The sequence below is a fragment of the Salvelinus alpinus genome, chromosome 6, assembly GCF_045679555.1.
Source record: "Salvelinus alpinus chromosome 6, SLU_Salpinus.1, whole genome shotgun sequence".
Lineage (NCBI taxonomy): Eukaryota > Metazoa > Chordata > Actinopteri > Salmoniformes > Salmonidae > Salvelinus > Salvelinus alpinus.
The window spans coordinates 5,029,392-5,051,327 of NC_092091.1; the positions used below are offsets into that span (position 1 = coordinate 5,029,392).

General features: G+C 49.1%; 1 protein-coding gene across 1 annotated transcript in view; it reads left to right on the forward strand.

Annotated features, from left to right (window-relative positions):
* The window catches only part of LOC139578029 (E3 SUMO-protein ligase PIAS1-like), a 40,470-nt gene that overhangs the window by 13,104 nt on the left and 5,430 nt on the right, over positions 1-21,936 (forward strand). The window contains exons 4-9 of the mRNA XM_071405170.1: positions 6,196-6,243; positions 11,073-11,163; positions 15,006-15,140; positions 16,631-16,736; positions 17,300-17,373; positions 19,836-19,996. Of these exons, the coding sequence (XP_071261271.1) occupies positions 6,196-6,243; positions 11,073-11,163; positions 15,006-15,140; positions 16,631-16,736; positions 17,300-17,373; positions 19,836-19,996 (615 nt within the window). The remainder of the gene's footprint in view (positions 1-6,195; positions 6,244-11,072; positions 11,164-15,005; positions 15,141-16,630; positions 16,737-17,299; positions 17,374-19,835; positions 19,997-21,936) is intronic.

The window sequence follows — 21,936 nt, forward strand, 5'->3', positions numbered from 1 at the left end:
ACCCCTATCTAGACCGCTAAAGCACACCTGACCCCCATCTAGACCGCTAGGACACACCTGACCCCCATCTAGACCGCTAGGACACACCTGACCCCTATCTAGACCGCTAGGACACACCTGACCCCCATCTAGACCGCTAGGACACACCTGACCCCCATCTAGACCGCTAGGACACACCTGACCCCCATCTGGACCGCTAGGACACACCTGACCCCCATCTAGACCGCTAGGACACACCTGACCCCTATCTAGACCGCTAGGACACACCTGACCCACATCTAGACCGCTAGGACACACCTGACCCCCATCTAGACCGCTAGGACACACCTGACCCCCATCTAGACCGCTAGGACACACCTGACCCCTATCTAGACCGCTAGGACACACCTGACCCCCATCTGGACCGCTAGGACACACCTGACCCCCATCTAGACCGCTAAAACACACCTGACCCCCATCTAGACCGCTGAGGACACACCTGACCCCTATCTAGACCCCTAAAACACCCCTGACCCCTATCTAGACCGCTAAAACAAACCTGACCCCTATCTAGAACACACCTGACCCCTATCTAGACCGCTAAAGCACACCTGACCCCCATCTAGACCGCTAGGACACACCTGACCCCCATCTAGACCGCTAGGACACACCTGACCCCTATCTAGACCGCTAGGACACACCTGACCCCCATCTAGACCACTAGAACACACCTGACCCCTATCTAGACCGCTAGGACACACCTGACCCCCATCTAGACCGCTAAAACACACCTGACCCCCATCTAGACCCCTGAGGACACACCTGACCCCCATCTAGACCGCTAGGAAACACCTGACCCCTATCTAGACCGCTAGGACACACCTGACCCCTATCTAGACCGCTAGGACACACCTGACCCCCATCTAGACCGCTAGGACACACCTGACCCCTATCTAGACCGCTAGGACACACCTGACCCCCATCTAGACCGCTAGGACACACCTGACCCCTATCTAGACCGCTAGGACACACCTGACCCCCATCTAGACCCCTGAGGACACACCTGACCCCCATCTAGACCGCTAGGAAACACCTGACCCCTATCTAGACCGCTAGGACACACCTGACCCCTATCTAGACCGCTAGGACACACCTGACCCCCATCTAGACCGCTAGGACACACCTGACCCCCATCTAGACCGCTAGGACACACCTGACCCCCATCTGGACCGCTAGGACACACCTGACCCCCATCTAGACCGCTAGGACACACCTGACCCCTATCTAGACCGCTAGGACACACCTGACCCACATCTAGACCGCTAGGACACACCTGACCCCCATCTAGACCGCTAGGACACACCTGACCCCCATCTAGACCGCTAGGACACACCTGACCCCTATCTAGACCGCTAGGACACACCTGACCCCCATCTGGACCGCTAGGACACACCTGACCCCCATCTAGACCGCTAAAACACACCTGACCCCCATCTAGACCGCTGAGGACACACCTGACCCCTATCTAGACCCCTAAAACACCCCTGACCCCTATCTAGACCGCTAAAACAAACCTGACCCCTATCTAGAACACACCTGACCCCTATCTAGACCGCTAAAGCACACCTGACCCCCATCTAGACCGCTAGGACACACCTGACCCCCATCTAGACCGCTAGGACACACCTGACCCCTATCTAGACCGCTAGGACACACCTGACCCCTATCTAGACCGCTAGGACACACCTGACCCCCATCTAGACCGCTAAAACACACCTGACCCCCATCTAGACCCCTGAGGACACACCTGACCCCCATCTAGACCGCTAGGACACACCTGACCCCTATCTAGACCGCTAGGACACACCTGACCCCTATCTAGACCGCTAGGACACACCTGACCCCCATCTAGACCGCTAGGACACACCTGACCCCTATCTAGACCGCTAGGACACACCTGACCCCCATCTAGACCGCTAGGACACACCTGACCCCTATCTAGACCGCTAGGACACACCTGACCCCCATCTAGACCCCTGAGGACACACCTGACCCCCATCTAGACCGCTAGGAAACACCTGACCCCTATCTAGACCGCTAGGACACACCTGACCCCTATCTAGACCGCTAGGACACACCTGACCCCCATCTAGACCGCTAGGACACACCTGACCCCTATCTAGACCGCTAGGACACACCTGACCCCTATCTAGACCGCTAGGACACACCTGACCCCCATCTAGACCGCTAGGACACACCTGACCCCCATCTAGACCACTAGAACACACCCGACCCCCATCTAGACCCCTGAGAACACACCTGACCCCCATCTAGACCGCTAGGACACACCTGACCCCTATCTAGACCGCTAGGACACACCTGACCCCCATCTAGACCGCTAGGACACACCTGACCCCCATCTAGACCGCTAAAACACACCTGACCCCTATTTAGACCGCTAAAACACACCTGACCCCTATCTAGACCGCTAGAACACCTGACCCCTATCTAGACCGCTAGGACACACCTGACCCCCATCTAGACCGCTAGGACACACCTGACCCCCATCTAGACCGCTAGGACACACCTGACCCCCATCTAGACCGCTAAAACACACCTGACCCCTATTTAGACCGCTAAAACACACCTGACCCCCATCTAGACCGCTAGGACACACCTGACCCCCATCTAGACCGCTAGGACACACCTGACCCCTATCTAGACCGCTAAAACACACCTGACCCCTATCTAGACCGCTAGAACACACCTGACCCCCATCTAGACCGCTAGAACACACCTGACCCCCATCTAGACCGATAGGACACACCTGACCCCCATCTAGACCGCTAGGACACACCCGACCCCTATCTAGACCGATAGGACACACCTGACCCCCATCTACACCGCTAGGACACACCTGACCCCCATCTAGACCGCTAAAACACACCTGACCCCTATCTAGACCGCTAGGACACACCTGACCCCTATCTAGACCCCTGAGGACACACCCGACCCCTATCTAGACCGCTAGGACACACCTGACCCCTATCTAGACCGCTAAAACACACCTGACCCCCATCTAGACCACTAGAACACACCCGACCCCCATCTAGACCGCTAGGACACACCTGACCCCTATCTAGACCGCTAGGACACACCCGGCCCCCATCTACACCGCTAGGACACACCCGGCCCCCATCTACACCGCTAGGACACACCCGGCCCCCATCTACACCGCTAGGACACACCCGGCCCCCATCTACACCGCTAGGACACACCCGGCCCCCATCTACACCGCTAGGACACACCTGACCCCTATCTAGACCGCTAGGACACACCTGACCCCCATCTAGACCGCTAGGACACACCCGACCCCCATCTACACCGCTAGGACACACCCGACCCCCATCTACACCGCTAGGACACACCCGACCCCCATCTACACCGCTAGGACACACCCGACCCCCATCTAGACCGCTAGGACACACCTGACCCCTATCTAGACCGCTAGGACACACACCGACCCCCATCTAGACCGCTAGGACACACACCGACCCCCATCTAGACCGCTAGGACACACCCCGACCCCCATCTAGACCGCTAGGACACACCCCGACCCCCATCTAGACCGCTAGGACACACCCCGACCCCCATCTAGACCGCTAGGACACACCCGACCCCCATCTAGACCGCTAGGACACACCTGACCCCCATCTAGACCGCTGAGGACACACCGACCCCCATCTAGACCGCTAGGACACACCCGGCCCCCATCTAGACCGCTGAGGACACTCCCGACCCCCATCTAGACCGCTAGGACACACACCGACCCCCATCTAGACCGCTGAGGACACTCCCGACCCCCATCTAGACCGCTAGGACACACCCGACCCCCATCTACACCGCTAGGACACACCCGACCCCCATCTACACCGCTAGGACACACCCGACCCCCATCTACACCGCTAGGACACACCCGACCCCCATCTAGACCGCTAGGACACACCTGACCCCTATCTAGACCGCTAGGACACACACCGACCCCCATCTAGACCGCTAGGACACACACCGACCCCCATCTAGACCGCTAGGACACACCCGACCCCCATCTAGACCGCTGAGGACACTCCCGACCCCCATCTAGACCGCTAGGACACACACCGACCCCCATCTAGACCGCTAGGATACACACCGACCCCCATCTAGACCGCTAGGACACACACCGACCCCCATCTAGACCGCTAGGACACACCCCGACCCCCATCTAGACCGCTAGGACACACCCGGCCCCCATCTACACCGCTAGGACACACCCGACCCCCATCTAGACCGCTAGGACACACCCGACCCCCATCTAGACCGCTGAGGACACACCGACCCCCATCTAGACCGCTAGGACACACCCGGCCCCCATCTAGACCGCTGAGGACACTCCCGACCCCCATCTAGACCGCTAGGACACACACCGACCCCCATCTAGACCGCTGAGGACACTCCCGACCCCCATCTAGACCGCTAGGACACACCCGACCCCCATCTAGACCGCTGAGGACACTCCCGACCCCCATCTAGACCGCTAGGACACTCCCGACCCCCATCTAGACCGCTAGGACACTCCCGACCCCCATCTAGACCGCTAGGACACAGCCGACCCCCATCTAGACCGCTGAGGACACTCCCGACCCCCATCTAGACCGCTAGGACACACACCGACCCCCATCTAGACCGCTAGGACACACCCGACCCCCATCTAGACCGCTAGGACACACCCGACCCCCATCTACACCGCTAGGACACACCCGACCCCCATCTACACCGCTAGGACACACCCGACCCCCATCTAGACCGCTAGGACACACCTGACCCCTATCTAGACCGCTAGGACACACACCGACCCCCATCTAGACCGCTAGGACACACACCGACCCCCATCTAGACCGCTAGGACACACACCGACCCCCATCTAGACCGCTAGGACACACCCGACCCCCATCTAGACAGCTGAGGACACACCCGACCCCCATCTAGACCGCTAGGACACACACCGACCCCCATCTAGACCGCTGAGGACACACACCGACCCCCATCTAGACCGCTAGGACACTCCCGACCCCCATCTAGACCGCTAGGACACACCCGACCCCCATCTAGACCGCTGAGGACACTCCCGACCCCCATCTAGACCGCTAGGACACACACCGACCCCCATCTAGACCGCTAGGACACACCCGACCCCCATCTAGACCGCTGAGGACACACACCGACCCCCATCTAGACCGCTAGGACACACACCGACCCCCATCTAGACCGCTAGGACACACCCGACCCCCATCTAGACCGCTGAGGACACTCCCGACCCCCATCTAGACCGCTAGGACACACACCGACCCCCATCTAGACCACTGAGAACGTCTGTGTCGTCAGTCTCTCTCCTGCTGGCAGAAACAGGATGTGACTGGTTTCAATTCATACACGTAGCGGGTGTCGTTCTCGATAGATATGTACAAAAATATACAGAATAATAAACTGAAAATCGATGCGTGTAATACACACGATCCTATTGCAAGTCACAATATTTGGCACTCGCATTGGATAATGGGATGACAATGCCTTCGCATTGGATAATGGGATGACAATGCCTTCCCATGGGATAACAATGCCTTCCCATTGGATAATGGGATGACAATGCCGTCCCATTGGATAACAATGCCTTCCCATTGGATAATGGGATGACAATGCCGTCCCATTGGATAATGGGATGACAATGCCGTCCCATTGGATAATGGGATGACAATGCCGTCCCATTGGATAATGGGATGACAATGCCGTCCCATTGGATGATAATGGGATGACAATGCCGTCCCATTGGATGATAATGGGATGACAATGCCGTCCCATTGGATGATAATGGGATGACAATGCCGTCCCATTGGATGATAATGGGATGACAATGCCGTCCCATTGGATGATAATGGGATGACAATGCCGTCCCATTGGATGATAATGGGATGACAATGCCGTCCCATTGGATGACAATGCCTTCCCATTGGATAATGGGATGACAATGCCTTCCCATTGGATGACAATGCCTTCCCATTGGATAATGGGATGACAATGCCTTCCCATCTAGTTTTAATTCTATGGTTATTTTGCTCAGTGCCATTTGCTCGTGCAAAACATTGTCCACTGACTCCTCACCTAAACATGTCTCTACAGGGACATCTCGGGGACCAAGTGTGACTTTGCGGTCCAGGTCCAGTTAAGGTAGGCTCTCCTGTCTTCTTACAGCGCCTTCTGAAACTTTTCACACCCATTTAACTTTTTCCCACATTTTGTTGTTACAGCCTGGTTTTTAAAAAATGGATTAAATTGAGATTTTGGGGGGGGTCACTGGCATAACCTATAATGTCAAAGTGGAATTATGTTTTTAGAAACTTTTACAAATTATTTAAAAAGATTAAATGTCTTTAGCCTATAAGTATTCAACCCCTTTGTTATATCAAGGAGCCTAAATAAGTTCAGGAGTAAACATTTGCTTAACAAGTCACATAATAAGTTGCATGGATTTTAAATGACCACATCATCTCTGTACCACACATACAATTATCTATAAGGTCCCTCAGTTGAACAAACACCGATTCAACCACAGACCAGGGAGGTTTTCCAATGCCTTGCAAAGAGCACCTATTGGTAGATGGGGAGAAAGAAAACGGACATTTGAATATCCCTTTGAGCATGGTGAAGTTATTAATTACACTTTGGATGGTGTATCAATACACCCAGTCACTACAAAGATACAGGCGTCCTTCCTAACTTAGTTGCCAGAGAGGAAGGAAACCTCACAGGGTTTCCAGGGTCATCATGAGGCCAATGGGGACTTTGTAACTGTTTTAGAGTTTAACGACTGTGATAGGAGATAACTGAGGAGGGATCAACAACATTGTAGTTACTCCACAATAATAACCTAAATGACAGTGAAAAGAAGGAAGCCTGTACAGAATATATTTTTTCCCAAAGCATCCTGTTTGCAACAAGGCACTAAAGTAATACTGCAAAAAACATGTGTCAAAGCAATTCACTTTTTTTTGTCCTGAATACAAAGTGTTATGTTTGGGCTGTTGGAATCTGCTAAACTTTGATCATTGAGCTAGTAAATGAAATAGACTGTGTTAGGTCAGAAGTCCATTGGTTTATCTTCAGAGAACCATTAACATCTGTGGATTAGATGAAGGAATGTGTTGAGGTCAGGAGGTCAGGACAGATTCTCTTAAGGCAGTAATAAAGGTTTGTTATCCTGTTACCCTCTTCCTGTGGAGCCATAAACTGTGAGGAGTGTCTTAAGTAGGAGGTATATAAACTGTGAGGAGGAGGAGTGTCTTCAGTAGGAGGTATATAAACTGTGAGGAGGAGGAGTGTCTTCAGTAAGGGGGTATATAAACTGTGAGGAGGAGGAGTGTCTTCAGTAGGAGGTATATAAACTGTGAGGAGGAGGAGTGTCTTCAGTAGGAGGTATATAAACTGTGAGGAGGAGGAGTGTCTTCAGTAGGAGGTATATAAACTGTGAGGAAGAGGAGTGTCTTCAGTAGGAGGTATATAAACTGTGAGGAGGAGGAGTGTCTTCAGTAGGAGGTATATAAACTGTGAGGAGGAGGAGTGTCTTCAGTAGGAGGTATATAAACTGTGAGGAGGAGGAGTGTCTTCAGTAGGAGGTATATAAACTGTGAGGAGGAGGAGTGTCTTCAGTAGGAGGTATATAAACTGGGAGGAGGAGGAGTGTCTTCAGTAGGAGGTATATAAACTGGGAGGAGGAGGAGGAGTGTCTTCAGTAGGAGGTATATAAACTGTGAGGAGGAGGAGTGTCTTCAGTAGGAGGTATATAAACTGTGAGGAGGAGGAGTGTCTTCAGTAGGAGGTATATAAACTGTGAGGAGGAGGAGTGTTTTCAGTAGGAGGTATATAACTGTGAGGAGGAGGAGTGTCTTCAGTAGGAGGTATATAAACTGTGAGGAAGAGGAGTGTCTTCAGTAGGAGGTATATAAACTGAGGAGGAGTGTCTTCAGTAGGAGGTATATAAACTGTGAGGAGGAGGAGTATCTTCAGTAGGAGGTATATAAACTGTGAGGAGGAGGAGTGTCTTCAGTAGGAGGTATATAAACTGTGAGGAGGAGGAGTGTCTTAAGTAGGATGTATATCAATTTTATTTTATATAGCCCTTCGTACATCAGCTAATATCTTGAAGTGCTGTACTGAAACCCAGCCTAAAACCCCAAACAGCAAGCAATGCAGGTGTAGAAGCACGGTGGCTAGGAAAAACTCCCTAGAAAGGCCAAAACCTAGGAAGAAACCTAGAGAGGAACCAGGCTATGAGGGGTGGTCAGTCCTCTTCTGGCTGTGCCGGGTGGAGATTATAACAGAACATGGCCAAGATGTTCAAATGTTCATAAATGATCAGCATGGTCAAATAATAATAATAATCACAGAAGTTATCGAGGGTGTAGCAAGTCAGAACCTCAGGAGTAAATGTCAGTTGGCTTTTCATAGCCGATCATGAAGAGTATCTCTACCGCTCCTGCGGTCTCTCTAGAGTTGAAAACAGCAGGTCTGGGACAGGTAGCACGTCCGGTGGACAGGTCAGGGTTCCATAGCCGCAGGCAGAACAGTTGAAACTGGAACAGCAGCAAGGCCAGGTGGACTGGGGACAGCAAGGAGTCATCATGCCCGTTAGTCCTGACGCATGGTCCTAGGGCTCAGGTCCTCCGCGAGAGAGAGAAGGAGAGAATTAGAGAGAGCATACTTAAATTCACACAGGACACCGGATAAGACAGGAGAAGTACTCCAGATATAACAAACTGACCCTAGCCCCCGACACATAAACTACTGCAGCATAAATACTGAAGGCTGAGACAGGAGGGGTCAGGAGACACTGTGGCCCCATCCGATGATACCCCCGGACAGGGCCAAACAGGAAGGATATAACCCCACCCACTTTGCCAAAGCACAGCCCCCGCACCACTAGAGGGATATCTTCAACCACCAACTTACCATCCTGAGACAAGGCCGAGTATAGCCCACAAAGATCTCCGCCACGGCACAACCCAAGGGGGGGCGCCAACCCGGACAGGAAGATCACGTCAGTGACTCAACCCACTCAAGTGACGCACCCCTCCTAGGGACGGCATGGAAGAGCACCAGTAAGCCAGTGACTCAGCCCCTGTAATAGGGTTAGAGGTGAAGAATCCCAGTGGAGAGAGGGGAACTGGCCAGGCAGAGACAGCAAGGGCGGTTTGTTGCTCCAGAGCCTTTCCGTTCACCTTCACACTCCTGGGCCAGACTACACTCAATCATATGACCTACTGAAGAGATAAGTCTTCAGTAAAGACTTAAAGGCTGAGACCGAGTCTGCGTCTCTCACATGGGTAGGCAGACCATTCCATAAAAATGGAGCTCTATAGGAGAAAGCCCTACTTCCAGCTGTTTGCTTAGAAATTCTAGGGACAATTAGGAGGCCTGCATCTTGTGACCGTAGCGTACGTGTAGGTATGTACGGCAGGACCAACTCGGAAAGATAGGTAGGAGCAAGTCCATGTAACGCTTTGTAGGTTAACAGTAAAACCTTGAAATCAGCCCTTGCCTTAACAGGAAGCCAGTGTAGGGAAGCTAGCACTGGAGTAATATGATAAAAATTTTGGATTCTAGTCAGGATTCTAGCAGCTGTATTTAGCACTAACTGAAGTTTATTTAGTGCTTTATCCGGGTAGCCGGAAAGTAGAGCATTGCAGTAGTCTAACCTAGAAGTAACAAAAGCATGGATTAATTTTTCTGCATCATTTTTGGACAGAAAATTTCTGATATAAACTGTAAGGAAGAGGAGTGTCTTCAGTAGGAGGTAAATAAACTTACAGCTGTACAGAACCTTTGGGGATGATTAAACTTGGTTAAAATCTTCTCTAGTGTCCGTGAGTTTATTTACTCTGAAAAATAACAACCTAACAGGGCCAAATCCAATACAACACATTACTGAGTACCACTCGCCATATTTTCAAGCATAGTGGTGGCTGCATCATGTTATGGGTATGCTTGTAATTGTTAAGGACTGGGTAGCTTTTCAGGATGAAAAGTAAATGGACTGGAGCTAAGCACAGGTAATATCCTAGAGGAAAACCTGGTTCAGTCTGCATTCCACCAGACACTGGGAGATGAAGTCACCTTTCAGCAGGACAATAACCTAAAACACAAGGCCAAATCTACACCGGAGTTGCTTACCACGAAGACAGTGAATGTTCCTGAGTGACCGAGTTACAGTTTTGACTTAAATCTACTTGAAAATCTAAGAGCTGAAAATGGTTGTCTTGCAATGATCAACAACCAATTTGAAATAGCTTGAATAATTTTTTAAAGAATAATGGACAAATGTTGCACAATCCCAGGTGTGTAAAGCTCTTAGAGACTCACCCAGAAAGACTCACAGCTGTAATCGCTGACAAAGGTGCTTCTACAAAGTATTGACTCAGATGTAAATTAGATTCCTGTATTTCATTAGCAAAAAAAAAGAAGCATGTTTTCACTTTGTCATTATGGGGTATTGTGATGTCATAATGGGGTATTGTGATGTCATAATGGGGTATTGTGATGTCATAATGGGGTATTGTGTGTAGATGGATGAGAAATCAATTTGAATACGTTTTGAATTCAGGCTGTAACACAAAAACATGTGGACTAAGTCGAGGGGTTTGAATACTTTCTGAAGGCTCTGTGTATGGTGTTGTACCGTGCTCTTGCTTTCACTTTTGACAATATGACTTGTTCACTAAGTAAAGTTGAGAGATGGCAGTGCTACAAAAGGCTTCTATGAAATGGGGTGCTCATCTTCCAAGGACAGAAGATATTTTGGTCTTTTTGGGAGAGTCCATCACTCTCTTTAAAAAAATAAATAAAAAAAAGTATATCTATTTTTTATAAATATGACTGTCTGTCAGTTGTTTATTGATGTGTCTGTGATTTTGAATTGGTAATTAATCTCTGTGCTTAATATTCCTATCGATTTTTATTAATCTCTGGTATTTGTTATTGATCTGTGGTCTTTTCTCCCCCAGGTTTTGTTTGTCAGAGACGAGCTGTGCCCAGGAGGATCATTTCCCGTCCAACCTGTGTGTGAAAGTCAACAGCAAGCCCTGCAACCTCCCGGTGAGTCTGTCTGACAGCCTACTACCCTTTTCTAGGGTGTCCAATCAAAGCCCACTACCCTTTTCTAGGGTGTCCAATCAAAGCCCATTACCCTTTTCTAGGGTGTCCAATCAAAAACCCATGGTTTTTTGACCCATGGGTAAACTAATATGTTTTATTATGTACATAATCCTCTAAGAAAACCAATGGGCCAAACCTCATGTCTCCTCTATCGTAATCTGTTCAAAGATATTTTACCCTTGTAGGATGGTCAACATTACTTAGTAAATCAATGGATTCCTGTGGATTTATTTATTTTGAAATAAGTAAAATACAGAGACAACGCAACACTACATAAAGAGAGACTTAAGACAACAACACAGCATGGTAGCAACACAGCATGACAACAGCATGGTAGCAACACAGCATGACAACAACATGGTAGCAACACAGCATGACAACAGCATGGTAGCAACACAGCATGACAACAACATGGTAGAAACACAGCATGGCAGCAACATGGTAGCAACACAGCATGACAACATGGTAGCAACACAGCATGACAACATGGTAGCAACACAGCATGACAACATGGTAGCAACACAGCATGACAACATGGTAGCAACACAGCATGACAACATGGTAGCAACACATGACAACATAGCATGGTAGCAACACATGACAACACAGCATGGTAGCAACACAGCATGGTAGCAACACAGCATGGTAGCAACACAGCATGACAACATGGTAGCAACACAGCATGACAACATGGTAGCAACAAAGCATGACAACATGGTAGCAACACAGCATGGTAGCAACACAGCATGACAACATGGTAGCAACACAGCATGACAACAACATGGTAGCAACACAGCATGACAACAACATGGTAGCAACACAGCATGACAACAGCATGGTAGCAACACAGCATGACAACAGCATGGTAGCAACACAGCATGACAACAGCATGGTAGCAACACAGCATGACAACAGCATGGTAGCAACACAGCATGACAACAGCATGGTAGCAACACAGCATGACAACAGCATGGTAGCAACACAGCATGACAACAGCATGGTAGCAACACAGCATGACAACAGCATGGTAGCAACACAGCATGACAACAGCATGGTAGCAACACAGCATGACAACAGCATGGTAGCAACACAGCATGACAACAGGATGACAACAGCATGGTAGCAACACAGCATGACAACAGCATGGTAGCAACACAGCATGACAACAGCATGGTAGCAACACAGCATGACAACAGGATGACAACAGCATGGTAGCAACACAGCATGACAACAGCATGGTAGCAACACAGCATGACAACAGCATGGTAGCAACACAGCATGACAACAGCATGGTAGCAACACAGCATGACAACAGCATGGTAGCAACACAAAACATGGTACAAACATTATTGGGCACAGACAACAGCACAAAGGGCAAGAAGGTAGAGACAATAATACATCACGCAAAGGTACAATACATATAATATGTTACAAACACCTCATTGAACAATTCAGAACATTAATTATCATGTTTGTCTTGGTAAGATGTATTTTATAGCATAAATACGTGACATTTCATAACTAATACCTTACTCATTAAACCATTTGTTCCTCAATCCCGGTGCTGGGGTCCTACATGGTTTGTCTTTGCCCTGGTACTAACACATTATCCTGGTCCCACATGGTTTGTCTTTGCCCTGGTACTAACACATTATCCTGGTCCTACATGGTTTGTCTTTGCCCTGGTACTAACACATTATCCTGGTCCTACAGGGTTTGTCTTTGCCCTGGTACTAACACATTATCCTGGTCCTACATGGTTTGTCTTTGCCCTGGTACTAACACATTATCCTGGTCCTACATGGTTTGTCTTTGCCCTGGTACTAACACATTATCCTGGTCCTACAGGGTTTGTCTTTGCCCTGGTACTAACACATTATCCTGGTCCTACATGGTTTGTCTTTGCCCTGGTACTAACACATTATCCTGGTCCTACATGGTTTGTCTTTGCCCTGGTGCTAACACATTATCCTGGTCCTACATGCCCTGGTACTAACACATTATCCTGGTCCCACATGGTTTGTCTTTGCCCTGGTGCTAACACACATTATTGCACTAATCAACTCCTCATCAAGCCTTTCATTGAACCAAATGTGTTAGTTGTACTCCTTTCATTCCCCGGGACCAGGATTGGGAAACACTGCATTAAGCAGTGCTCAAGCAATGACACTTTTATCCAAAGTGCTTGACATTTTAATACCTTTTTTCTAAACTGAACAAGAAATATAAAAACGCAACATGTAAAGTGTTGGTCCCATGTTTCATGAGCTGAAATAAAAGATCCCAGAAATATATTGTAACTGTGCTATTTCAATATGGCAGAAAACCTGAAAGGTAAAAATACAGATTAAGAGACGAGCTTATTTCTTTAAAATGTTGTGCACAAATGTGTTTACATCCCTGTTAGTGAACATTTCTCCTTTTGCCAAGATAATCCATCCACCTGACAGGTGTGGCGTATCAAGAAGCTGATTAATACACCATCATCATTAAACAGGTGCACCTTGTGCTGGGGGACAATAAAAGGCCACTCTAAAATGTGTAGTTTTGTCACACAACACAATGCCATAGATTTCTACAGTTTTGAGGGAGCGTACAATTGGCATGCTGACTGCAGGAATGTCCACCAGAGCTGTTGCTGAGAATTGAATGTTAATTTCTCTACCATAAGCCGCCTCCAACATTGTTTTAGAGAATTTGGCAGTACGTCTCATAACCGCAGACCACGTGTAACCACGCCAACCCAGGATCATCACATCGTCTAAGACCAGTCACTCATACAGCTGATGAAATTGGGTTTGCACAACCAAAATATTTTCTGCAGAAACTACTCATCTGTGTGCTCGTCGTCTTGACCTGACTGCAGTTTGACGTCGTAACCGATTTCCGTGAGCAAATGCTCACCTTCGATGGCCACTGGTACGTTGGAGAAGTGTGCGCTTCACGGATGAATCCCGGTTTCAACTGTACCGGGCAGACGGTGTGTACGGCGTTGTGTAGACGAGCGGTTTGCTGATGTCAACGTTGTGAACAGAGTGCCCCATGGTGGCGGTGGGGTTGCAGTGGGGGCAGGCATAAGCTACGGACAACAAACACAATTTCCATTTTATCCATGGCAATTTGAATAGACAGAGATACCGTGATGAGATCCTGAGGCCCATTGTCGTTCCATTCATCCACCACCATCACCTCATGTTTCATCATGATAATGTACGGCCCCGTGTTTCAAGGATCTGGACACAATTCATGGAAGCTGAAAATGTCCCAGTTCTTCCATGGCCTGCATACTCACCAGACATGTCACCACATTGAGCATGTTTGGGATGCTCTGGATCGACGTGTACAACAGCATGATCCAGTTCCCACCAATATCCAGCAACTTGGCACAGCCATTGAAGAGGACTGGGACAACATTCCACAGGCCACAATCAACAGCCTGATCAACTCTATGTGAAGGAGATGTGTCGCGCTGCATGAGGGACATGGTGGTCACACCAGATACTGATTGGTTATCTGATCCACACCCCTACCTTGTTTAAAAAGGTATCTGTGACCAACAGATGCATATCTGTATTCCCAGTCATGTGAAATCCATAGATTAGGGCCTAATGAATTTATTTAAATCGAATCATTTCCTTATATGAACTGTAACTTAGTTGTGTTTGTGTTCAGTGTACGTTTTCCCTGTGGGGCTTGAACCCACAATTCTCGGCGGCGTTAGCCTAGCGTCCTGCTCTTCACACAACCTGACATTTGACCCTGTTGTCTCACCTCTTCCTCAGAGCTACCTTCCTCCAACCAAAAACGGAGTGGAACCCAAACGGCCGAGTCGTCCCATCAACATCACGTCACTGGTCAGACTGTCCACCACAGTACCCAACACTATCGTGGTGTCATGGACCTCAGAGATAGGCAGGGTAAGGAATCTATCGTGGTGTCATGGACCCCAGAGATAGGCAGGGTAAGGAATCTATCGTGGTGTCATGGACCTCTGAGATAGGCAGGGTAAGGAATCTATCGTGGTGTCATGGACCTCTGAGATAGGCAGGGTAAGGAATCTAACGTGGTGTCATGGACCCCAGAGATAGGCAGGGTAAGGAATCTAACGTGGTGTCATGGACCCCCGAGATAGGCAGGGTAAGGAATCTATCGTGGTGTCATGGACCTCTGATATGAGCAGGGTAAGGAATCTAACGTGGTGTCATGGACCCCCGAGATAGGCAGGGTAAGGAATCTAACGTGGTGTCATGGACCCCTGAGATAGGCAGGGTAAGGAATCTATCGTGGTGTCATGGACCTCTGATAGGCAGGGTAAGGAATCTAACGTGGTGTCATGGACCTCAGATCGGCAGGGTAAGGAATCTAACGTGGTGTCATGGACCTCTGAGATAGGCAGGGTAAGGAATCTAACGTGGTGTCGTGGACCCCAGAGATAGGCAGGGTAAGGAATCTAACGTGGTGTCGTGGACCTCTGAGATAGGCAGGGTAAGGAATCTATCGTGGTGTCATGGACCCCTCAGATAGCCAAGGTAAGGAATCTATCGTGGTGTCATGGACCCCCTCTGAGATAGGCAGGGTAAGGAAGCTAACGTGGTGTCATGGACCCCCTCTGAGATAGGCAGGGTAAGGAATCTATCGTGGTGTCATGGACCCCCTCTGAGATAGGCAGGGTAAGGAAGCTAACGTGGTGTCATGGACCCCCTCTGAGATAGGCAGGGTAAGGAATCTATCGTGGTGTCATGGACCCCCTCTGAGATAGGCAGGGTAAGGAATCTAACGTGGTGTTATGGACCCCCGAGATAGGCAGGGTAAGGAATCTAACGTGGTGTCATGGACCCCAGAGATAGGCAGGGTAAGGAATCTAACGTGGTGTTATGGACCCCCGAGATAGGCAGGGTATTTAGATTCCCGGGATCAGATGGGAATAAGCAAGAAATCCAGAATACTCCAACCAAACCTGGGAAATTTTGGGAACATGACCAGTATTTTGCAACTCTAAGGCTGGCTGGTGTCGTGGAACATATTAAATCAAATACTACTTAGATACTGGAGCTTGGCTTGGCTGGGCTGGCTGGCTTGGCTGGGCTGGCTTGGCTTGGCTGGGCTGGCTTGGCTGGGCTGGCTTGGCTGGGCTGGCTTGGCTTGGCTGGGCTGGCTTGGCTGACTGGCTGGCTGACTGGCTGACTGGCTGGCTGACTGGCTGGCTGGCTGACAAACTACTGAAATGGATGTCAGCAAAGACTGTTGGATAAAGCTGTGGCACAAGATATAGACCAGTGTTTGTATACCATGTGGTTGCTTCTGTGAAGCCACAAAGCAACGGAGAATGTTATTCTATTCTGTTCCATTGTTTTTGTGTCAACGTGGTTCAGTGTGATAACCTCCTTCCTGTTGTCTCGTCTCTCAGAGTTTCTCCATGGCAGTGTACCTGGCGAGACAACAGACATCCACAACCCTGCTACAGAGACTACGAGCCAAAGGAATCCGCAACCCAGACCACTCCAGAGCTCTCAGTAGGTGGCTCTCTGATATTAGACGGTGCTGGTCCCAGAGCTCTCAGTAGGTGGCTCTCTGATATTAGACGGTGCTGGTCCCAGACCACTCCAGAGCTCTCAGTAGGTGGCTCTCTGATATTAGACGGTGCTGGTCCCAGACCACTCCAGAGCTCTCAGTAGGTGGCTCTCTGATATTAGACGGTGCTGGTCCCAGACCACTCCAGAGCTCTCAGTAGGTGGCTCTCTGATATTAGACGGTGCTGGTCCCAGACCACTCCAGAGCTCTCAGTAGGTGGCTCTCTGATATTAGACGGTGCTGGTCCCAGAGCTCTCAGTAGGTGGCTCTCTGATATTAGACGGTGCTGGTCCCAGACCACTCCAGAGCTCTCAGTAGGTGGTTCTCTGATATTAGACGCTGCTGGTCCCAGATCTGTTGGTGCTGTAAAACCCAAGACCCTATTGACCATAGGAGCTGACTCTAAGGCACCAAGCTGTGGGATCGGGAACGGGAGAATGTCATTTTTATCGGTGACATCCAGCTCATTATGTTGTGTGTTGTATCTCTCTCTCTCTCCTTACAGTCAAAGAGAAGTTAACAGCTGACCCTGACAGTGAGATTGCGACCACCAGTCTACGAGTCTCTCTACTCTGTCCGGTACGTACACTCATTTACGTTTTAGTCATTTAGCAGACGTTCTTTAATCAGATTTACAGTCAATCAGTACATTCAACTTGGGTAAAGTAGCTAATTACTAGAGGAAACGCATCAAAATCACTGTGAAATGTCATTATCAGTCCTCGTAATGTTGATCTTCCTGTTTCCTGTGTGTTTGTCTAGCTGGTCCTCGTGATGTTGATGTGTATTCATCTTCCTGTTTCCTGTGTTTGTCTAGCTGGTCCTCGTGATGTTGAGCTTCCTGTTTCCTGTGTGTTTGTCTAGCTGGTCCTCGTGATGTTGATGTATATTCATCTTCCTGTTTCCTGTGTGTTTGTCTAGCTGGTCCTCGTGATGTTGATGTATATTCATCTTCCTGTTTCCTGTGTTTGTCTAGCTGGTCTCGTGATGTTGATGTATATTCATCTTCCTGTTTCCTGTGTGTTTGTCTAGCTGGTCCTCGTGATGTTGATGTATATTCATTTTCCTGTTTCCTGTGTGTTTGTCTAGCTGGTCCTCGTGATGTTGATGTGTATTCATCTTCCTGTTTCCTGTGTGTTTGTCTAGCTGGTCCTCGTGATGTTGATGTATATTCATCTTCCTGTTTCCTGTGTGTTTGTCTAGCTGGTCCTCGTGATGTTGATGTGTATTCATCTTCCTGTTTCCTGTGTGTTGTCTAGCTGGTCCTCGTGATGTTGATGTATATTCATCTTCCTGTTTCCTGTGTGTTTGTCTAGCTGGTCCTCGTGATGTTGATGTGTATTCATCTTCCTGTTTCCTGTGTGTTGTCTAGCTGGTCCTCGTGATGTTGATGTATATTCATCTTCCTGTTTCCTGTGTGTTTGTCTAGCTGGTCCTCGTGATGTTGATGTGTATTCATCTTCCTGTTTCCTGTGTTTGTCTAGCTGGTCCTCGTGATGTTGATGTATATTCATCTTCCTGTTTCCTGTGTGTTTGTCTAGCTGGTCTCGTGATGTTGATGTATATTCATCTTCCTGTTTCCTGTGTGTTTGTCTAGCTGGTCCTCGTGATGTTGATGTATATTCATCTTCCTGTTTCCTGTGTTTGTCTAGCTGGTCTCGTGATGTTGATGTGTATTCATCTTCCTGTTTCCTGTGTTTGTCTAGCTGGTCCTCGTGATGTTGATGTATATTCATCTTCCTGTTTCCTGTGTGTTTGTCTAGCTGGTCTCGTGATGTTGATGTGTATTCATCCTCCTGTTTCCTGTGTTTGTCTAGCTGGTCCTCGTGATGTTGATGTATATTCATCTTCCTGTTTCCTGTGTGTTTGTCTAGCTGGTCTCGTGATGTTGATGTATATTAATCTTCCTGTTTCCTGTGTGTTTGTCTAGCTGGTCCTCGTGATGTTGATGTGTATTCATCTTCCTGTTTCCTGTGTGTTTGTCTAGCTGGTCCTCGTGATGTTGATGTATATTCATCTTCCTGTTTCCTGTGTTTGTCTAGCTGGTCTCGTGATGTTGATGTATATTCATCTTCCTGTTTCCTGTGTTTGTCTAGCTGGTCCTCGTGATGTTGATGTATATTCATCTTCCTGTTTCCTGTGTGTTTGTCTAGCTGGTCTCGTGATGTTGATGTATATTCATCTTCCTGTTTCCTGTGTGTTTGTCTAGCTGGTCCTCGTGATGTTGATGTATATTCATCTTCCTGTTTCCTGTGTGTTTGTCTAGCTGGTCCTCGTGATGTTGATGTGTATTCATCTTCCTGTTTCCTGTGTGTTTGTCTAGCTGGTCCTCGTGATGTTGATGTATATTCATCTTCCTGTTTCCTGTGTGTTTGTCTAGCTGGTCCTCGTGATGTTGATGTATATTAATCTTCCTGTTTCCTGTGTGTTGTCTAGCTGGTCCTCGTGATGTTGATGTGTATTCATCTTCCTGTTTCCTGTGTGTTTGTCTAGCTGGTCTCGTGATGTTGATGTGTATTCATCCTTCTGTTTCCTGTTTCCTGTGTGTTTTGTCTAGCTGGTCTCGTGATGTTGATGTGTATTCATCCTTCTGTTTCCTGTTTCCTGTGTGTTTGTCTAGCTGGTCCTCGTGATGTTGATGTATATTAATCTTCCTGTTTCCTGTGTGTTTGTCTAGCTGGTCCTCGTGATGTTGATGTGTATTCATCTTCCTGTTTCCTGTGTGTTTGTCTAGCTGGTCTCGTGATGTTGATGTGTATTCATCCTTCTGTTTCCTGTTTCCTGTGTGTTTTGTCTAGCTGGTCCTCGTGATGTTGATGTGTATTCATCTTCCTGTTTCCTGTGTGTTTGTCTAGCTGGTCCTCGTGATGTTGATGTATATTCATCTTCCTGTTTCCTGTTTCCTGTGTGTTTGTCTAGCTGGTCCTCGTGATGTTGATGTATATTCATCTTCCTGTTTCCTGTTTCCTGTGTGTTTGTCTAGCTGGTCCTCGTGATGTTGATGTATATTCATCCTTCTGTTTCCTGTGTGTTTTGTCTAGCTGGGGAAGATGCGTCTGATGATCCCGTGCAGAGCGCTGACGTGTTCCCACCTGCAGTGTTTCGACGCGACGCTTTACATCCAGATGAATGAGAAGAAACCCACCTGGGTTTGTCCTGTGTGTGATCAGAAGGCCCCCTACCAACACCTCATCATCGACGGGTTCGTTCTGCTGCTCCCCCCTTCACCTCGCGCTCTCTCCCCCCCTTCACCTCTCTCTCCCCCCCTTCACCTCTCTCTCCCCCCCTTCACCTCTCTCTCCCCCCCTTCACCTCCCCCCCCCCCCTCACCTCTCTTTCCCCCCCTTCACCTCTCTTTCCCCCCCTTCACCTCTCTTTCCCCCCCTTCACCTCTCTTTCCCCCCCTTCACCTCTCTCTTTCCCCCCCTTCACCTCTCTCTTTCCCCGCCTTCACCTCTCTTTCCCCCCCTTCACCTCTCTCTTTCCCCCCTTCACCTCTCTCTTTCCCCCCCTTCACCTCTCTCTTTCCCCCCCTTCACCTCTCTCTTTCCCCCCCTTCACCTCTCTCTTTCCCCCCCTTCACCTCTCTCTCTCTCCCCCCCTTCACCTCTCTCTCTCCCCCCCTTCACCTCTCTCTCTCTCCCCCCCTTCACCTCTCTCTCTCTCCCCCCCTTCACCTCTCTCTCTCTCCCCCCCTTCACCTCTCTCTCTCTCCCCCCCTTCACCTCTCTCTCTCTCCCCCCCTTCACCTCTCTCTCTTTCTCCCCCTTCACCTCTCTCTCTTTCCCCCCCTTCACCTCTCTCTCTTTCCCCCCCTTCACCTCAAAACCCCACTACCCTGGCATTGCAACCCCGTGCTCTACCAACGGAGCCACACAGGCCCACGTCACATACAGAACCAGTCCAAAGTTTGGACACCTTAGCAAAGACATCAACTATGAAATAACACATGTGGAATCATGTAGTAACCAAAAAAGTGTTAAACAAATCAAAATATATTTTAGATTCTTCAAAGTGTAAGAACACGTTGAAAGCCTCCAAGGATAAGATTAACCAGCTTTAAAAACGAGTCCTTTTTTGGATAGCCACAGCAGTCAACTAGCTAGCTAGGGAGCTGTTTAGTTTTCTAGCCACAGCAGTCAACTAGCTAGGTAGCCACAGCAGTCAACTAGCTAGCTAGCCACAGCAGTCAACTAGCTAGCTAGCCACAGCAGTCAACTAGCTAGGTAGCCACAGCAGTCAACTAGCTAGGTAGCCACAGCAGTCAACTAGCTAGGTAGCCACAGCAGTCAACTAGCTAGCTAGCCACAGCAGTCAACTAGCTAGCTAGCCACAGCAGTCAACTAGCTAGGTAGCCACAGCAGTCAACTAGCTAGCTAGATAGCCACAGCAGTCAACTAGCTAGCTAGCCACAGCAGTCAACTAGCTAGCTAGCCACAGCAGTCAACTAGCTAGCTAGCCACAGCAGTCAACTAGCTAGCTAGCCACAGCAGTCAACTAGCTAGCTAGCCACAGCAGTCAACTAGCTAGCTAGCCACAGCAGTCAACTAGCTAGCTAGCCACAGCAGTCAACTAGCTAGCTAGCCACAGCAGTCAACTAGCTAGCTAGGTAGCCACAGCAGTCAACTAGCTAGCTAGCTAGCTAGCTGTTTAGTTTTCTAGCCACAGCAGTCAACTAGCTAGGTAGCCACAGCAGTCAACTAGCTAGCTAGGTAGCCACAGCAGTCAACTAGCTAGGTAGCCACAGCAGTCAACTAGCTAGCTAGGTAGCCACAGCAGTCAACTAGCTAGCTAGCTAGCTAGCTGTTTAGTTTTCTAGCCACAGCAGTCAACTAGCTAGGTAGCCACAGCAGTCAACTAGCTAGCTAGGTAGCCACAGCAGTCAACTAGCTAGCTAGGTAGCTACAGCAGTCAACTAGCTAGCTAGGTAGCCACAGCAGTCAACTAGCTAGCTAGGTAGCCACAGCAGTCAACTAGCTAGCTAGGTAGCCACCGCAGTCAACTAGCTAGCTAGGTAGCCACAGCAGTCAACTAGCTAGCTAGGTAGCCACAGCAGTCAACTAGCTAGCTAGGTAGCCACAGCAGTCAACTAGCTAGCTAGGTAGCCACAGCAGTCAACTAGCTAGCTAGGTAGCCACAGCA